This window comes from Triticum aestivum, chromosome 6B, assembly GCF_018294505.1.
Source record: "Triticum aestivum cultivar Chinese Spring chromosome 6B, IWGSC CS RefSeq v2.1, whole genome shotgun sequence".
Taxonomy (NCBI): domain Eukaryota; kingdom Viridiplantae; phylum Streptophyta; class Magnoliopsida; order Poales; family Poaceae; genus Triticum; species Triticum aestivum.
The window spans coordinates 670,579,045-670,597,295 of NC_057810.1; the positions used below are offsets into that span (position 1 = coordinate 670,579,045).

Genomic DNA, 18,251 nt, shown 5'->3' on the forward strand with positions numbered 1-18,251 from the left:
TTTAAAAAAAAAATCAACATCCACATGTACCTTTGTAGTCTATTTATTTAGTACTTAAGACATTAATAGTTTATTTTAGAAACTTCGTCAGACATACACATTTTTTACTTTTGGAAAAAAACTAATATGCACTGCATTGTGGAATAGAGGTAGCATAAAGCATGTCATGTATAAACTGCCTAAGGTTGTTAATCCACAAGCACAGACATGGTACTCGAGCAGTGAAGCATGAGGCTTTTAGATAGGAACTTTACATAGTGAGATAAAATCCCGGTATAATGTACTACTTGTTTAGCCCAGAAGCGAGTGAGATTGAATTTGAATCAGGGTGCCTAAGAAAGGATGACAGAGAGAGAGGAAGGAGGTATCGGGAGTTGTACTGCAAACCTTGTGAAGCATGGCGTGTTGATGAAGGCGACCAAGTTCCGAAGACGGCAACCGTCCCTGTCCAGCGCCATTGCTAGCCATGGCAGCCTACCTTGTCGCCTGCTCCTCTAGACCCCAAGCTTCGTCGTCGTTGGACGTTAACTACCGCACAAAGAAGGGAAGAAAGATGTAGAGATGGGCGGGGTGTGCGGCGTGGTGGTGGACAAGCAAATCATGTGTAGCCTTGTGGTGTGGAGGAGGCGGTGTGGGCCGGGCGCCCGTGCAACCGTGTGGTGTGGAGAAGGCGTTGATGGACTGGCGCCCTGCAACCATATGACGCGGAGGAGCATATGATGGTTCGAGTTCCTATGCAACTGTGTGGTGCGGAGGAGGCAGTGATGGCTCGGGCGTACCGCCATGAGAGAATGGGAGAAAGATGGAGAGATGGGCAGGGCATGTGGCGTGGTGGTGGACTGACGGCGCCCATGCAGCCATGTGATGTAGAGGAGGCGGTGATGGACCAAGCTGGGGTGACCATGCGGATGTGCGATGGTACATCACTTTGATATGCGTGAATATAGTTGGTCCATCATTAATTTGCCTCATACCAGTTGTACATGAGAGGCAAATTTCAAAATATACCGTCTCTTTTTTTCTCGCAAAAAAGTAGTCCCTCTGGTCTAAAATAAATGTCATGGTTTTAGTTCAGAGAGCAAGTGACACGTAACCCATCAAGTGTTGGACACACATAGTTGGATGGTTGGCCCAAATAGTAAAGAATATTTGCTATTGGATGGTTAGGATGACATTGGTATCCCTTTCCACCAGAGTTCAAGTTTCAGACTTGACCTTGGTACGGTGCTCGCATTTTCATGGATTTATTCTAGGCTTTTTGGCGATGTGACTTCAGTTGGAGTAGACGTTCCCTTCGACTATGAAGGCGTCTGTGGCGACTTCGTCAATCTTAAGATGATGTGCTGACTCAGTCTCTCAGAGGTGCTCATAGAGATAGGATGTGCGTGCGTACATTTATAGGAATGATTTATACTCGTATATGTGAGTGACTTCCATTGTAACGTGTTAAAAAACAATACCCAAGTAAAAGACCATGATTCTCTTAATAAAAACTAAGTGATTCTTCTGTACAAATAAGTGACATGGTCACTTGAGCCTTCCCAGCCCCAGAGCGCTCCTAGCGTTTCAAATCGAGGGAGCTTAGATATTGTAGTGATGCTGAGGCTGTAGTGTCATTGAAGATTCCATATTTAGTGAACTATCCCACCCTTTGATGTGAGTTTTTTAATGGTATTATTCTTCTCACCATTGATATTTTTGATAGACCCAATGGCACCGTCTTTTCCAGCAAGTCGCTGCAGCAGAGACCCATTGGTCTTCTTGATAGACTCAATGATGACATCATTTTCTCTCAGTCGTTGTACAAAAGATACATTGGCCTTTTTCATTGACACAATACTGCTATCCTTTTACCGAAAAAGGCTTTCGTCCCGCTTTATAAATAAAGCAAACCACCAAGAGCACACATACATGGACTAGTTCAGAACACACACCCAGGTCACACAACAAGGAGTACAAAGGTTCTGCTGAGGGCACAACTCAAGAAGCCCAAAAAACAATCATAAAAAAGGAGGCCGCAGCCGGCGACGAACATGCCAGGCATCTAATCAGGCTCTGAGGGTGGCGGAGGGAGCGGCGGCGATAGGCGGACAGCCATCGAGCGGAGGTCGGCGATGAAGACGGAGATGGCGTCCCGATCCCGAAGGCGGCTAAGCGGCCGCCAGAGCTGCAAGAAACCAGATAGTTTGAAGAGAGCGTCAGTAGCCCGTCGGAGAGGGACGCGCTGAATCACAAGCTTATTGCGGATCGTCCAGAGGGTCCACGCGAGTGCCCCAATCTCAAGCCACCTAATGTGGCGAGAGGGCAGGGGGGGAGTTCTGGAGTTCGGCGAAGAGGTCGGGGAAGTTGGTGTGGCACCAATCACCACCCCCACCTCTCTAAAGCAGCTCCAAACGAATTGAGCGGACACACATGAGAAGAAGATGTGATTGGAATCTTCGGGGGTACCACACAGCGGGCAGAGGCCAGACCCAGGGTTGTTACGCTTGCGAACCTCCACCCTAGACGGGATCCGTCCGCGGATCCATTGCCACATGAATACCCGGATTTTTAGTGGCAAGCGGATGGACCACACCGCCGAAAGGGGAGCGGGGCGGAGGAGGGGGCGATGGCCAGATAGTGGGACTTGGTGGAGAATTGGCCCGAAGGCTCAAGGCACCACCGAACCTCATCCGGGCCAGCATCCACAACCGGCTCGTGGAGAGCGACGTAGTCAAGCAGCTCCTGCCAAGCGGCGGCCTCCGGAGGCCCAAATGGCCTCCGGAAAGCGAGGCGCCCTAAGTCAACAAGGGCCCTCTCTACAGAGATCATGGGGGCGACAGCGATGGAGAAGAGGTCGGGGAAGCGTGCCGCGAAGGGGGTGGCACCCGCCCATTGGTCAAGCCAGAACAAAGTCGCCGCCCCCGATCCAACCGAGATGAACGTTCCAATGCAGAGGACGGGGAGCAGTTGGATGACCGACTGCCAAAACTAGGAACCGCCGGACCTTTGACAGAAGGCCAGGGGTTGCCCACGCAGGTACTTGTTCCGGATGATGTCTAACCAGAGGCCGCAGTGCCCTTGCGAAATGCGCCAAAGCCAGTGGGAAATGAGGGTAATATTCATGCGCTTAGAGCACATGATACCGAGGCCTCCTTGATCACGGGGCTTGCAGATGTCAGGCCAACTAATCATATGGTACTTTTGCTTATTATTATCGCCATCCCAATAGAGTCGAGATTGGATTTTGGCGATCTCATGGTGAAGAGTCTCGTGAAGGCTGTAGAAGCTCATGAGGAACAAGAGGAGGCTGGAGAGGGATGAGTTGATGAGAATCGTCTGGGCCGCCTTGGACAGCCACCTACCCTGCCATGGCTCAATGCGAGTCTGCAACTTGGCTACGGTCGGACGCAAGTCAGCGACTGTAAGCCGAGAGTCACTGATGGGCGTGCCCAAGTAGGTTGTGGGGAAGGAGCCAAGGCGGCAGTTAAGGCGGTTGGCAATGTCGAGGGCCTGCGTCGGGGAGTAGCCCAATACCATCACATCACACAACATCCCCCAAGTGTTGCCTTCCGATGCTCTTCTGTTCCCCTCTCCTCTACCATCAAATAACCATTCCAAAGAGTAGATCTCCCACGTGGAAGGAAGGCGATCCTGTGTGCTCGGGAAATTCCCCTATCGGGATTTAATATCCCGGGCTTTCTCCTGCTGGTCACCAAACAAAGCCTAAATAGACGAGGGGCCACATCGGCTTAATCACTTAATGATCGCTATCATATCTCTCCCAAACACCAATTAGCATCTTGATTAGGAGTGACTGGGTTCCTCAGATTAGCCGCTAAGGAATAGGTGGGTGTGTCTAGTGGGCGGGGGGGGGGGGCATTGGCCCCCTCTCTTTTCATGAATAACATTGAAGGAGAGCTGGAGCAGAGATGGATTGGCGGGTGGACTAGCGGGGATCGGAATTGCAACATTTTCATGCATGGTGGATCGTTGCAAGTGATGCTAAACGTCATGTTTGCGGCTGCGGTGTGCACCATCACTGTGGAAAATCTTGTAGAGCACACTATTGTGCATTGCCGCAAACTGCCTCCAGGCGTCAGGGGTGCTCATATTCTTTGTAAGCGCCCCCGTCACATCTTCACCACTGGCCCAGCCGCTACTCATGCTCACGGGTGATCGACGAGACATATAAACACTATTGTTATTAACTAATGTGTATGTGTGAATTGGTTTGGCAAACATGACTAGCTGTATTGATATACTATTTGACACAATATTATTATTATTTAGTATTATTAGCAACTATTGTTTTATTATTAATTAATATAAATTATTGTATTAATAACTAGGAATTTTATAAATCTCTACCTCTACCTAATTTATTTGTTTCATAATATTATAAAGTACTGAATCCGCGAGTCACCTGCTGTATGGTTTCTATCTCTTAAATTCTCCATGGGAATGTTAGCTCTCCCAATAGAAAAGCCATGGCATCGCTATCTATGCTAGTCTCTTGGACTATTTGGAATGTAAGGAACGCCCGGGTGCTCCGTCACAAGAGTGCTCCACCACCAACTTTGTTCAACACTATCATTTGTGAGGCAAACCACCTTCGGGTCACCACCGGTGCAAAAAAATAGGGTCAATTATTTTCTAGATTAATTCCCGTACCGTGTAAGTGTTCTTATGTAACAAACTCTATTCTCCGCTCAATTAATGGATGAGGCAAAATCGTTTGCCTCCATTTAAAAGAAAATGAGAATGTTAGCCTTGTACATCGGGCTTTGGTAGGGGCTTTTTGGTCCACCTGTAATTGGCTAGCTCGTTGATGTTGTGCGCTTTTCTTTTCTTTTTTGCGGGAAACCTTCCTACCTATTCATCTTCAATCATAGCAGTACAATGAACATAACCATCTAGCGACGACTATAAACATTGAAGCGAGCCGAAGACGCGCCACCGTCATCACCCTCCCTCGCCGGAGCCGGCAAGATTTATTACAGTAGGCAGTCGGGAAGTCGTCATGCTAAGACCCCATAGAACCAGCGCACCAGAATAGCAACAGCCGCCGATAAAGCACAACGTTGATTGGAAAAACCCAACATGAAGACACACATAGATGAAGAGTTGATGTTTTGCACTTGTCTTCTATAACTTCAAGCCAACTAGATAGGGGACGCGGCAAGCCGCGCATTGTCCGACTAACGGTCGGCCAACAAATATGATAGAGTTGGGAGCACATTTGATGTTGGGAATTTTGGTGAACATATAATTATAAATCATGTTGATGACCACTCAACAAAAAATAAAGTTTGTACACAAAATGCATTCACACACACACACACATAATAGCAGTGTTGTGAACCACACTGTTTACCTAAGATAATTATCTCTGATCAAGATAGAAAACCCACACCATATAAGTTTGCTAGGACGAGGGATTGCATAGTACAGTATCAGTACACACCATATATACTCCCTTCGTCCGGTAATTACTTGTTACGGAAATGGATAAAAATGGATGTATCTATAACTAAAATACGTCTAGATACATCCATTTCTTCGACAAATATTTTCAGATGGAGTGTATTTACATAATTAAGTCTAGTAGTAGGAGGTGCTGCATAGTAGGGCATCGATTGCATCTCATCAGAAGGCAAATGCACGGAGGTTACATATACTAAGATGGTGAACTGGAAGTACCAAACGATCATGCAGATAGTCATGATGATGGGGTGGTAATGTAGAATCAGTGATCACGGTGGGACCTCCGCAGAGCACTTGTCCTCACTGTCAGAAAGATCTCCTCATCATCAAGAGCAATTGCCCTCGCTGTCAAAAAGATCTCCTCATCATCCAGAGCAATTGCCCTCACTTTCAGAAAGATTTCGGGGAGCTCCTCATATAAGGTACAGTACATGTTCAGGGCTTCCATAGCTCGTGGATGGCAACTCTTCATCATCAGGGAAACTTGGTTCTGGATCATATGGATATGTGCCAGTGAACTGCAGATATTCAGTAGCAAGAACTGTGTTCTGGTCAAGATACTCCCTCCGTCCCAAAATTCTTGTCTTAGATTTGTCCAAATACGGATGTATCAAGTCATGTTTTAGTATTAGGTACAGCCGGATCTAGACAAATGTAAGACAAGAATTTTGGGACAGAGGGAGTACTTGCAAATGTTCTGCACATTAAGAAGAGTCATGTTCCGCTCAGTATCTGCCTTTGTTGATCAAGGGGACAATCAACTATATGCTAAAGCTTCATTGTCATTGAAGATTCAATATTTAGTGAATTATCCCACCCTTTGCTGTAAGCTTTTTGATGACATTATTCTTCTCAGCATTGATATTTTTGATAGACCCAATGGCACTATCTTTTCCAGCAAGTCGCTGCAGCAGAGACCCATTGGTCTTCTTGATAGACTCAATGATGACATCATTTTCTCTCAGTTGTTGTACAAAAGATAATTGGCCTTTTTCATTGACACAATGCTGATATCCTTTTCCCTTCGTTGCTGAAGCAGAGTGTCATTGGCATGTTTATTCTTCGAATCGATCAAATCGAGTAATAATCACAAAATGGATCGGCGTCTCATGGATTCTTGTACAAGCAAAATTGTCCAAAAAGCAACAACCTGATTACAGGGACACTTGATACAAACTTCCTGCTCAGGGAAGTATCGATTTTCTTTACAACAGTCTAATTTATCAAAATTCAAAAGAAATAACTACATACAAAGATGTCAAGTCGGCAGTGTGTCCAGTTCATCGACAAAGGAAATAAAAACGCCGAGCAAAATGGGGGGAACGATGGCGTGTTTACCACCTCTCTGATCTTCCCAAGCTCCTTTGCAATGACAAAGCAAGCTGAAACAAGGTCACCATGATGACAGTTGGGACATTCGGAAGACCTTTAAAGTTCCATGGCAATGCGAACCCTTGCAATACCATGGCACCGGTGCAGCCGTGCAGGGCGGCAGAAACAAATAGGTACTAGAAACCATCAAATAAATCAGAAAGCAACTACTTCTCTAACGAGAAAACCAGCATCTCCTCCTTTCAGCAAAAACAGCAGCGTGTCAGTTTGCATTAGCATGCTTTTATTGCCCGTAAGGAGGGCTCATCTGTGTATGAATAAAACTTCCTGTAACTACCTGAGAGGCTGAGAAGACCACCTTTTCTCAGCTCGCAACCTGAACGGCCTCGACTTCTCCATCACTGTAATCAGCCCAGGACTTCGGCTTTTCAGTCATGCTTGAATCATCTTGAGCATCTTTTGGGGCTGAAGCATCATCTTGAGCATCTATCGGGGCCGTTGCATCAACTTCAGCACCTCCAGAAACTATAGTTTCATCAGGCTTCACTTCACTGTCCTCACATTCCACATGGTTGTTCTTCTCCTCCGTGTTCTTGCTCTCAGCCTCAGCTTCAACATGAATTCCACTAGATGTATCATTTCCTTCAGGACTAGTCTCACTAGTTTCAGACACTTGTGGGGAAGCAGTCTTGGGTGACTCGACAGTACTATTTGGAGATGATGGAAGACCATCCTGTGATGCTTGAATACCAGCTGGCGATGCCAGAGGTTCATTAGGAGATGATGGATGGCCATCAGGACTCCGAGATTGACCCGGCACAAACTCCGCTGCATGAGGATTCATCACTTTAGGGGATGTGGCTGCCTCTGGAAGAACTTCACCACTCGGCAACACAGGCTTGTTACGAGGCACCCGGTGCCCTGATCTGTTGAACCCTCCGGCTAGACGTGGACCATAAGGGACCCTTGCGGTTGCAGACTGGTGAGGGTGCTTACGGAGAGGAATGGCCAGCATTGGGGGCACATTGGCTGGCGATGGCAATAGTCCTCCGTGTTCTCTGAAACCTGGTACGGCCATTGAACCAAAAGCTGGTACGGTGGCTGGACTGAATGGAGCAGCGGCAGCATTAAGTTTACTGGCTGTCTCTTTCGCACCTTCTACTGGTGAATCATTCTTTTCACTTCCAGATGGTGAAGATTTCTCATTTTCGGCCCCACTAGACAGCTGTTCTTGATTATCCTCTCCTGGACCTCTTTCATCATCATTGGAGGAAGAATCATTTGCCTCAGTCAAAGTTGCTTCTTCTTCATTTGGGACGTCCGCTAGGGCTGCTGATGATTGGTTCTTCTCTGTAGATGTCTCTGCTGAATCTGAGGTCTTCTCAGCTTGATTTGATCCTTCTGAACCATTGGCTTGTTCAGTATCAGAACTGGGAGATTTGTGCTCATCTGTTGCTTTTGATACTTGCAAATTATTATCCTTTGGTGACACTTGTATTGCCCCATTTTTCTCTTCAGAAGGGCGAACATTGCTTTCTTTGGGAGCCTTGGCACTTTCAAGATTTACAGCTGGATCAGTTGTATCCTTTTGCTCTGTATGCACATCATTCAATACTTTGGCAAGAGTTCCTGGTGCAGCTATTGCCACTTCCTTGTATGACAGTGACTTCCTTACTGTTTGACTGACAATTGGTGCTGCAGATGGCATCCCCTTGGCAGCTGCAGGGGTGGTGACTAAGCTTGCTGCCATGGATTTAGGTTTGGGTGAATTCTCCCCACTGTTTGATGTGATAGCGGGATTACCTGCTTTGGAATTGAAGCTCGAACTCTTCGCCAATTTCTTTGCAAGAGGGCTGGAAGCAGCAGAAGCTGCAGTCTCATTAGGTGAAACTCGAGGGGAAGAGTTGGATGGAACTCTGCCTTTGTATCTTCCATTCTCACTATTATTGATGGCATTTGTACTGATCTTTGACAGGTTTGGCCTCCTCACACTTGCACCAGTTTTGCGATTCCCCGTGGTACGTCCCTTTGGAACAGCCTCTTGCCACCCCTCCTCAGATATGTTCTCTTCAGTATAATCATCTTGAGGCATGTGGACCACAGTGTTACTTGGTTTTGCCTCTTCCAGTTTCACTTTCACATGCTCAACAACGGTTCCATTCTCTTTGGCTTGAGAGTTTTTCTTCTCAGTTAATTTCTCTTTGACATCAGAGTTTTCCTTCTCGGTTGAGGAACGATCACTGTTAGGTGGAGGGCTCCTTTGATCTTCATCATCGGCTAATTCAGATGGGTTTTGCCCAGTACGACCTTTTATCTACGATACATAATGTAAATGCATGAGGATAACCACAAGAGAGATAAGACAGCATATAGAAAGGTCCTGATGATGAACTTACCTTAGCACGGGCTTGTTTCTTTTGCATTTCCTTAGCCTTGAGCTCATCATCTGGATTGATGTAATCTAGAAGATCTGATACACTGACAAAAGGACAATATAAGATCCATACTGAAGAAGCAGACAGTATTCAAAATTGATTATTCAGTAAATACAGCCACGCATTTAGATTTTTCAGTAGACTCTCTTCCTTTTGCACTGTCTCCAACCGAACAGCTATAAAGGTAAAAGTTTCCATTTTGGATCAGGTCATCACTTCTATTAAACTTTATTGAGAATCCATGTTCACACTCACAATATTGATGTTCACTAGCAAACCGACTCCAAAAAAAAAAAAAATCTTTCCCATCTCTTCAATGAAAATATTTAGCTATCACAAGCTATTATGTCGTCTACCTCAGATGGCCTCTGCTTGCTATTGAAGCATCAGGCTTTGGAGTACCATTGCGTGCTGCTTCCTGCTGCTCTAGTGCCTTGGACTCGAAGTATTCCAGCCAGGCAGCAGCATCCTGTGGAAAATATGGGTCATCAGATTTCCTTGTTGCTATGAGAAAGGCAGATCATTGGGAAACAAAAACTGAAGACTAAGTGGAAGAATTCACCATCAGAAGCATTTTTATTTCTGATTACCTGTGTCCGAAGATCTTCTGATCCGAGCTTTGATTGAAGTATTCGTAGAGTGGTCTTTTCATGTTGGACACTCAACGAGTATGCTTCCATTAAAGACAAAGCAATAGCAATAGCATGATAACTAGCAGCCGTCTGTCAATAAAGATGAGCTTTCAGTGTAGCCTTGTAAGTGGGCACTAGTGTATGTGCCAGAGCGCAACATACAGTCACACTGAAACACAAGGGGAGGTTGAGTTGCATACCTGTATGTGATCAACACCAAGCAGCCGTTGGTTACATTTTAGCGCCTCATGCAGGTAACGGAGTGCTACATGGACGTTACCCAACCCTTCTTCCATCATAGCAACATTGATGTAAGTTGCAGCAGTATTAGGGTGAGACGGGCCACATGTCAGGTGCAAAAGATAGAGGGCACGATTCACATACCTGAAATATACAAATCAGAACATAAGGTAGTTAACACAGGAAGAAGAATACACAAATTATAGGTAACTGAGCCAAAAACAAACTACTAAGCATGCAATTTCAATAAATTACAGCGTGCACTTACTTTAGTGCCAATTCTGTATGTTGCAGGCGATAGTAGAAAACGGCAAGATCTCCATAGCTTTTCATAGTATCTGGGTGATCAAGTCCAAGTTCCCTCTCGTTAATATCTAAAGCCTTCTGTTGATAGATAGTTGCCTGGTCCAAGGAGCAACAAGATTTATAAAGCCAGCTCCACAATAGGGGATACTAACAGATAGTTATATGCATTAAAAAGCTAAACGTGTGATAAGTGCATGACAGCTCCAGGTCACTCAGATGAGCAATATTATTGCATTTGTTACACTAAAGAAGCTTACGATCTATGGATTCCACATGATCATCACATTTCAGTGTTGCCAAAATGATTCTGCATTTGTTCCAATTATAATACCCAATTTTTTTTTAGAATCCTAGTGCAATTCCTTGAACTAACAATGTTTGTACATAAGCTAATGCTCATGTAAATTAGACTAGGCAGTGTTACTGAATACTGTGAAAGAGAACTAGCAGCAAGGTCCCAAAATTTTGGTACCTGGTTGAAGTCCCCAGTATGATAAAGCACTACTGCCAAGAGGCTGTATGCTCCTGCAGTCATTCTATGATACGGACCACAAACAGCAACCAGTTTTGCAAGAGCCTGCGCCATCATATACAGTCATGTCCAGATTGTATGAAGTAGTTAGAGTAATGTTTAAGAAATCATAACATATGGATGTAATAGTATGATCAGGATACCTTTGTGCCGTAGTTAACAGCATCCTCAAGTTTTCCTTTGTCCAGGAAGGTCTTGGATGACTCCAACAGGGTGCGACCATCTGCTGACGAGCATGCAACATGCTGCAGATAATAACCATTAATTATTTATGCATTTCTCAGGTATTTGCATTTTTCATAAGTTTAAAATTTACCTTGTAGATGGGAACAATACTGATGATATCAGACTTTCTGAATGCATGTGGTGTATCCATGTCGTAGTCTTTGGTAACTAGCTCAAGTCCTACCTATTGGAATCATGGTTCCAGTAGTGAACAGGAATAATCAGAATAGTTGAACCTAAAAATAACAAGTTACCCTGACATCTAAACTATTACCTTATGGCAGAGGCCACGAAGAATGGCATACTTTCTTAGATCAAGGCTATAGTCGTCTTTCCATGCCAAGCCAAATCTCTTCATTAGAAAGACCTCCAACCACTTCTGCCTGAGATTATGATCCTCTCCGCACTTGCCATCGTTATTTTCTTCTGGAAATGGTCCCAGCAATATATTTAAACACGATGCAACTGATTGAGCCATGTCATTTATATCATCGACAGCTGCAATAACTGCACGAACTATGTGCTTAAATGCTCGAACTACCATCTCGTGTATACACAGTGACTGTATATGCGGGAGCTTATCAGAAAGCTCAACCTGAAACACAGCAAAATAAAAGAGTACTTCAGTTGTGATTTTTATCAGATGTTTTATGTTCTTTTATTTATTCAGATAAAAGAAGATATGTTCTTGAACTTGACCGAACTACATAGTGTGTACCACTTGTCCCAGTGAGCGCATCTGGAGGCCTCTGGTGTGCATGAAATCTGTCAATGTCCTTCCATCAACAGGGGAAAGCTCAAGTGAGCCAAAGTCTGCTACCTGATAACAGGATAAGGATGACAGTCAAAATAATGTGCCACCCGGAATACGTTATTGTAGCTGCTACATGAGTACAGTATATTACCAATTTTGGCAGGGCAGTATCATCATAATATTTGTATGCCATCTCAATCAATTCATCGGGGGACTGCACAGAAAAAAACATCTGATCGTAAAGCATACTGTAACGTTAAAGAATGGGAAGAGCATGTTGAGAGACATAAACGCCACCGACAGAGTACCATATCAGTCTGTTTCCTGTAGCAACACAACAATCAACAAATGGGCAAATTCTTCACTAACTGATGAGGGGCTAGGCGTCCTTATAGAAACATAATTTATGAACAAACTAACTACAATGATAGTTGAGTCACGGCAAGGCCACCCATGGACTAATGTAAATTTTCGTTTGGACATCTACTTGGTGTGCTGTTGTTTGGAGAAGTGGGATCTAGTACAAAATTAGTTCATTTCGCCTGAAAACATTTAAGGAAACTCCAATGCCAACATGATGAGGGAAAAACCTTAGCATGAAGTCCAGTCTCAGATTCTTTTAGTCTTTGGAAAGCAGCTTCTGTTAGCGCTTTCTGCAGAATAGCCTCTTTATCCTCCTTTGTGCTGGCAGTGTTGTCTGAATGTGCATCGTTTGTATTTAGCGAAGTACTATCTTTTGTGGATGCACTCTTTCCACTCTTGTCATCTGACTTCTTCTTGATCTCCTTAAGCTGACCAAATTGTTTTCCCAGGCCTTTTACTGTAGGAACATCCTTAGTCTCGTCGCTTTTCTTACCATCGGCCTTCTCAGAAGTTTGATTCTGTAGATGCTGTACCCAGCAAGCACCAAGCTCCCATCTGATTGGTCTTGTTTCTCTTGGAGCCTCAGCTTCAAGATTCTGCATGCTATCTGTAATTATTTTCCGGACAAAATTTGTGGTAGTCTCGTTTTCTTCAGGATCAGAACTCTGCAACCGCTGAACTGCTCCAGGTGACTGAACACATGACTTCTGAAGCAGCATCCTTAAGCTGACAAAGGGAAAAGCGGTCATTGCTGGTTTTATCTAACCAATACAGTGGCAGAAAAATAAAATAGAAAAGGACCAAGTGCACGGGAGCTGAAGTAAATGACTTGAATGGTTTTGGGTGAACTCATGACAAGAAAATAACCGTACATCATGTAAATGTTCCCAGTACTAACCTGTTGACGTTGAGAGCATTGCTACCTCCCTCCGGCTGGTCTTCAATGTGAATGTCCTGCTGCGCTGGAACAACGGTTGTCAGTTGAGCATCCAATGGAACTTGGACAACAGCTGTATATCCACAATGCTTCACAACAACCACACCAAGAGTAGCAGTATCCTGTAAACCAGTTGAAATACTTCTTAGTTAACAGAAAAAATAAATATAAGCATCTTGTAATCGTCTGTATCGAAGAAAAGATCTTACATGTACTGTTGCACTCTCATCAGCAGTGATTCCCTTCAGCAGGTTCCTCTTAGCAAGCTCATCAAAAGATACTCCTGGAGCCTGACTTCCATCTAACTTAACATCTGACTTAGAACTTGCATCTGCTTTGTCTTTTGTTATGGTTATTTTCATATCCCCAATTTGTTGTGTGTGCGGAACTGAACTTGCTGTGCCATTTGTTTTTTCATGTGAACTCTTGTCATCGGGGATCAAATTCTGGATAGCTGCAATAGCTTTAAGGACACCAACATCTACAAACAAGCTATGGAGTAGGAATGCCTTCCTGTCTCGGACTTGCCTCTCCTCAGCTGTTTTACAAGGCATTGCAGCAAGGATGGCAAATTCTTTCACCCACGGTCTATGGTCATGTTTCCCATCTCTTCCCAGGCCACCCCCATTGCCACCCCAAGTTTCATCTTCTGTTGGAAGGGGTGGGAACACTGATGGCGAATCCGCAACAACAGGGGGAACGACCCAAGTGTTTGACCGGAACCCGTATGGAAGATTTCCAAACTGGAAAGAAAGAGAATTAAAGAGCAAACTTCAAACTTCCAAATTGCAGTTGTGAATTCTATTTTAGATGCAAACTAGCATACGCCCCCACTTGCCCAAAAATATTGGTTCAGATTCTGAAAGTGTAACGAGGTTGAAGCACATCTGATTACATTTTGTTTTTGGTTAGAAACCAAGCATTAGTGAATCTCACCTTGTTGTGCTCAACAAAAGCCTTCATAAGAGCCTTGTAAGCCTGCAGATTTGGAACACATTTTCCATATTAATGATCAACCATTGATAAGAAATAAACTAAACAAGCTCAATATTTTACTTACTGCCTCAAATCCACGGTTCGTCTGCTGCAACAACCCAACAAGGGAGTGGTTAATGAGTGCTCGCTTCCCTGACGGATAGAATCCAGCTCGGGATGCCACGATCGTCACTGGCTTCCCGTTACAAACCCTCACCTGAGTACCGGCACCCAAACTCGAGCGAAGTCAGCGAACGGTTTTTTTTTTCAAGAACATAGAAGGTAGCGAACTATAACTGCAACTGATACTATACAGCTACACTGAAAACCTTGGCACCATTAGACATTACAGTGATACTGACAACACTGAATTTTTTTAGAACGAAGGCTCGCGAGGAGCCCGGCTTTGAATTAACAAAGCCATCAACCGGCCAGGAGTTACAGCAAACAACCAAATTACAGCGGTCAGCAGGATACAATGGGAACACTGGACTGAAACGCTAACTACAACCTCCACAAGCAGCTAATGCAAAGGAAATTAAGATTACAGCTTGCAAAGGCCGAGCACTCCACACTAGGATCATATGAGGAAAAGCAGAGCAGCAAAGCAGGGCATATCCGACCTTCAAAGATGGCCATGCTCCAGGAACACCTAGAGAAGAAGGGGAACAACATCTTCCATCTCAATCACCGAAGAGGGACCCTACCCCCTCGCCATGGCTCGTAGGCGCCGCACCGTCGGGGTTTCGAGGAGCTCACCCTAGAGCTCGAAGAATGCCGCCCTCACATCGGAAGGTGGACATAGTGCGGCCACTTCAATTTGGGATATCCCTAGCCGGCCGCTCCGCCACGGTCCATGCCCAGCTAGGTGGAAATACGCTTCGTGGAATCGGACGATGAAGAGGAGGCAGCTCCGTCCCTCACCTGCAGCGCCTCCCGACCGCATCCTGCCTCCCTAACGGCACCTCCAGCAAGGTCACGGCGCGCAAGGCGCCGCCGCCGCCAAATCCGAGAGGATATAAGGTTTTCACCCGGGCAGGGTGGGTCGGGGTGTTAGCAGGGGACCTCGGCTGCGCCCCCATGGAGGAAAGCAGCGCCCTTGGGCGTTGCCGCCGCCGGACCGGCCGGACCGGCCAAGGTTTCCCCCGGTCCCCTAGCTGGCCACCAACTCGCACCAACGCCAGGGCCAGAGAGCCAATCACAAGCCACCGCCGACGGCGAGAGAGAGGTAGCCGGGAAGGGATTTCGAACCTCCAGATCTGACGAAGAATCTTCGCGCCGCGGCCGGATTCCACCAACCACCCGCCGCCCGCGCGGCCAGGCACACTGGCCAGCACCCCTGCGAACGCCGCCCACCGCCCGATGACGCCGCCTCTCCGGTTGGGGCCGCCGCCCCAGGAACCGCAGGCCTCCGAGAGGGGATGGAGCGCCGAGATCCTCGCCGCCACCTTCACCGGCGCCCGCGCAGGCTTCCCGGCGGCCGTCTCCGGTAGCGGCGAGGGGAAGAAGGGAGTGGAGGGGGGTGGCGGCGGCCGCGGAACCCTAGTCGCCCCCGAGTCGCCCAGGGGGGCGACGCGAGGGCCGGGGGGGGGGGGGGGGGGGGGGGAGAATATGACTTGTGGCTACAATTTTCATATGACGAGCTAAGTCTACTGGTACATTCAATACAATTGACATAGGAGTAGACAGTAGCTACTATTAGTTGTCACTGTTCTACATTATCTTCGAATCAGTAACAATATTCAGTAGGAACCTTACATCGATCTGGAAGAAGTCCTCCTCTCTCTTGTCATCGACGAACGGGCGCGTCGACCTTCTGATGTCTGCAATGGATCACAATCATATTATTGGAAAACCCTACCAGAATTTCCTCTCCAAATGCAACTCGAACCTACTCATTTACGTAGGTACCAAATGTGCTAGAAAAATACAGAGAGAAGAAGAAAAAAAATGACTAGCACTGGCACTTACACTGGATCGGCGGCGAGAGGTGGGAGAAGGAGAAGAAGTCGTAGAACTCCCCCAGCTTGGGCGGCGGGTACATGGGCTCCTCGCCGCCGCCGCCGCCGCCGGCGACCACGGCGCCGGGCGAGCCTGGCTTGGCGGCCTCGGCGGCCGCATCGGTGGCGGGCGCGGGCTTCTGCTCGGGCTTCTTGACCCCGAACGCGGTGGTGCAGGCGACGACGTCGAGCAGCCGGCGCACGTGCGCGACGGCGAGCTCCTCCGTGTACTTCTCTGCGGCGCCATTGCGAGACACGGAGCGTGTCAGCGCGCGGTTTTGCGGTTTGGCCCTCGACTTACGCGCTATTCGCGGGTTCGTCCTTACCTTCGACGATGCTGAGGTGGCAGGGCTTCAGGGAGGCGATTTCCACCGTGTCCTTGAGCTGGGGCCCGCGGACCTGCATTTGTGCCCACGTAACAAGTACAGCATGTCAGCTGACACGAACCTTGAAGCAGTTTTCAGCCGCTTGGGGCTGTGACGTGTACCTCGTGGGAGAGGGAGAAGCTGGTGATGTGGCAGGTGTCCACGTGGACGGCCAGGAGCTTCCGCACGTCGAGGATCCTGTCCGTCGATATGCCCTGAAAGTTCAAGAAGGTGCATATGCATTGGTTGCTCATCAGTTGCTGTTACAGTACTCATTTCTCTTTAGCTTATTACTCCGTGGTCAGTCTTTTTAAAACCGAGGGAAAAATTTGTCTCGTCAATCGATTAAGCAGGAGAGAGTTGCTCGGTTAATTTTAGTGAACTGGGTCAAAAACTAAGCAAAATATTTCGGAAGCCACTTGGGCCTCTAACCTCTTGCTCCAATTGTACGGTGTTTCACCCGGCATGCATGGCACGGATGTTGTTTTATGGACCATTTTGTTTCGAAATTTAGGAGTCCCTTTTTACAGAGAATTTGGCACAGTTTGTGCCCCGGATTCAAATCTTTCGTGGTTTTTATCGTGTGGACGTGTAAATACGAGCGTGAATTCTAAGCACGCGAGCTCGTTGTGCATAGCAGAAGAAGGACAAACGGCAGGAATGCACGACCGCAGGCGCAAGAGGAAGATAAGAAAATGCCAAAGGTGTGTATATCGCGTGGGCCGTAACTGATGGAGCTCTCCCCACGTAAAACCTCGTGGGGAAGGAAGAAGATAAGCTTAGCCAGGCGGGGCGGGGCGGTCGGTCTTCTCACCTTGAGCGTGAGGTGGGTGTAGTCCGGCGCCTCCACGGTCACGTCCAGCACCGTCGGCAGAACTGCATCATCAGTTCGCACCATTCATTAAGTCACAAACAAGAGCGAGTAATAAACTGCTAACCACACGAATTCGGAACAGATTGAGATTCGGCAGAATTTCATCATCTCTTATGAACTCGGAGTTCATTCAGCAAAGGTTTCTGAACTTGCATGGAAATCCTGGGAGGCAGGAGAAATGAGTTGGAAGCAGGTGGTACCTTTCTCCTCCTTTTTCTTCTTGTCGCCCTTGGCCTTGGGCTTGGCCTTCCCCGCCTTGGGCGCCATGCCGCCCGGCCGGCCCTCGCAACGCTAGCTTGCTTGCTGCTGCTGCTTCCACAAACCTCGCTCGCTCGCTGGCAAATTCTATCCCGAATTCGCAACGGAATGAGAATCTCAAGGCACGGCTGGGGCTACCGTGCTCTGGGCATTGCGGAGCTGCTGCTGCTGCGAGGTGGTGAAGGGGAGGAGAGGAGATAGCGAGGGAGCGAGCGAGCGAGAGAGGTGCGCTAGAGAGAGGATAAGGTGATATATAGCCGTGCCTAGATGCTGCTACGAGCTAGCTAGCTGAGCTGAGCTGAGCTGAGCTGAACAGCTTCCACTGGCTCTGTGAACCTGAAGATGAAGGCGCGGGCAGAGTGGGAAGAGGACAAGAGCGCAGCAAAGGCAGCGAGCGAGTGAATATGAATAGTGGATAGAATGTTGAATGTATTGCTTGGAATAGTGGATGCAAAAATGTTGTGGTTACAGAGAGCTAGCAGGGGAGGCTGGGCACGAGTCTTCTGTCGGCCAAATGGTGAAGTTTTTATGCGTGTGCAAGTGATTGCTGGCATTAG

At 47.0% G+C, this 18,251-nt stretch overlaps 1 protein-coding gene across 3 annotated transcripts; it reads right to left on the minus strand.

The window, feature by feature from the left end:
- Positions 1-6,550: 6,550 nt before the first annotated feature.
- On the minus strand, positions 6,551-18,029 carry LOC123139054 (protein TSS). Of its 3 annotated transcripts, XM_044558869.1 has the most exons (24): positions 17,637-18,026; positions 17,377-17,438; positions 16,685-16,777; positions 16,524-16,596; positions 16,169-16,432; positions 15,956-16,020; positions 14,283-14,414; positions 14,159-14,200; positions 13,432-13,965; positions 13,184-13,344; positions 12,513-13,011; positions 12,074-12,136; positions 11,887-11,988; positions 11,443-11,763; positions 11,260-11,352; positions 11,087-11,188; positions 10,884-10,988; positions 10,374-10,507; positions 10,066-10,249; positions 9,824-9,955; positions 9,590-9,702; positions 9,195-9,276; positions 7,136-9,112; positions 6,551-7,037 (listed from the first exon to the last, which is right to left on the minus strand). In XM_044558869.1, exons 1-23 carry the CDS (start codon positions 17,701-17,703, stop codon positions 7,163-7,165), a joined length of 5,373 nt encoding a protein of 1,790 aa, XP_044414804.1. In that variant the 5' UTR covers positions 17,704-18,026; the 3' UTR covers positions 6,551-7,037; positions 7,136-7,162. The 3 variants fall into 3 exon arrangements, with proteins under 3 accessions (XP_044414804.1, XP_044414803.1, XP_044414805.1); XM_044558868.1 differs by having other exon boundaries at positions 6,551-9,112; XM_044558870.1 differs by lacking the exons at positions 6,551-7,037; positions 7,136-9,112 and having other exon boundaries at positions 9,195-9,268; positions 17,637-18,029.
- Between the last annotated feature and the right edge of the window lie 222 nt (positions 18,030-18,251).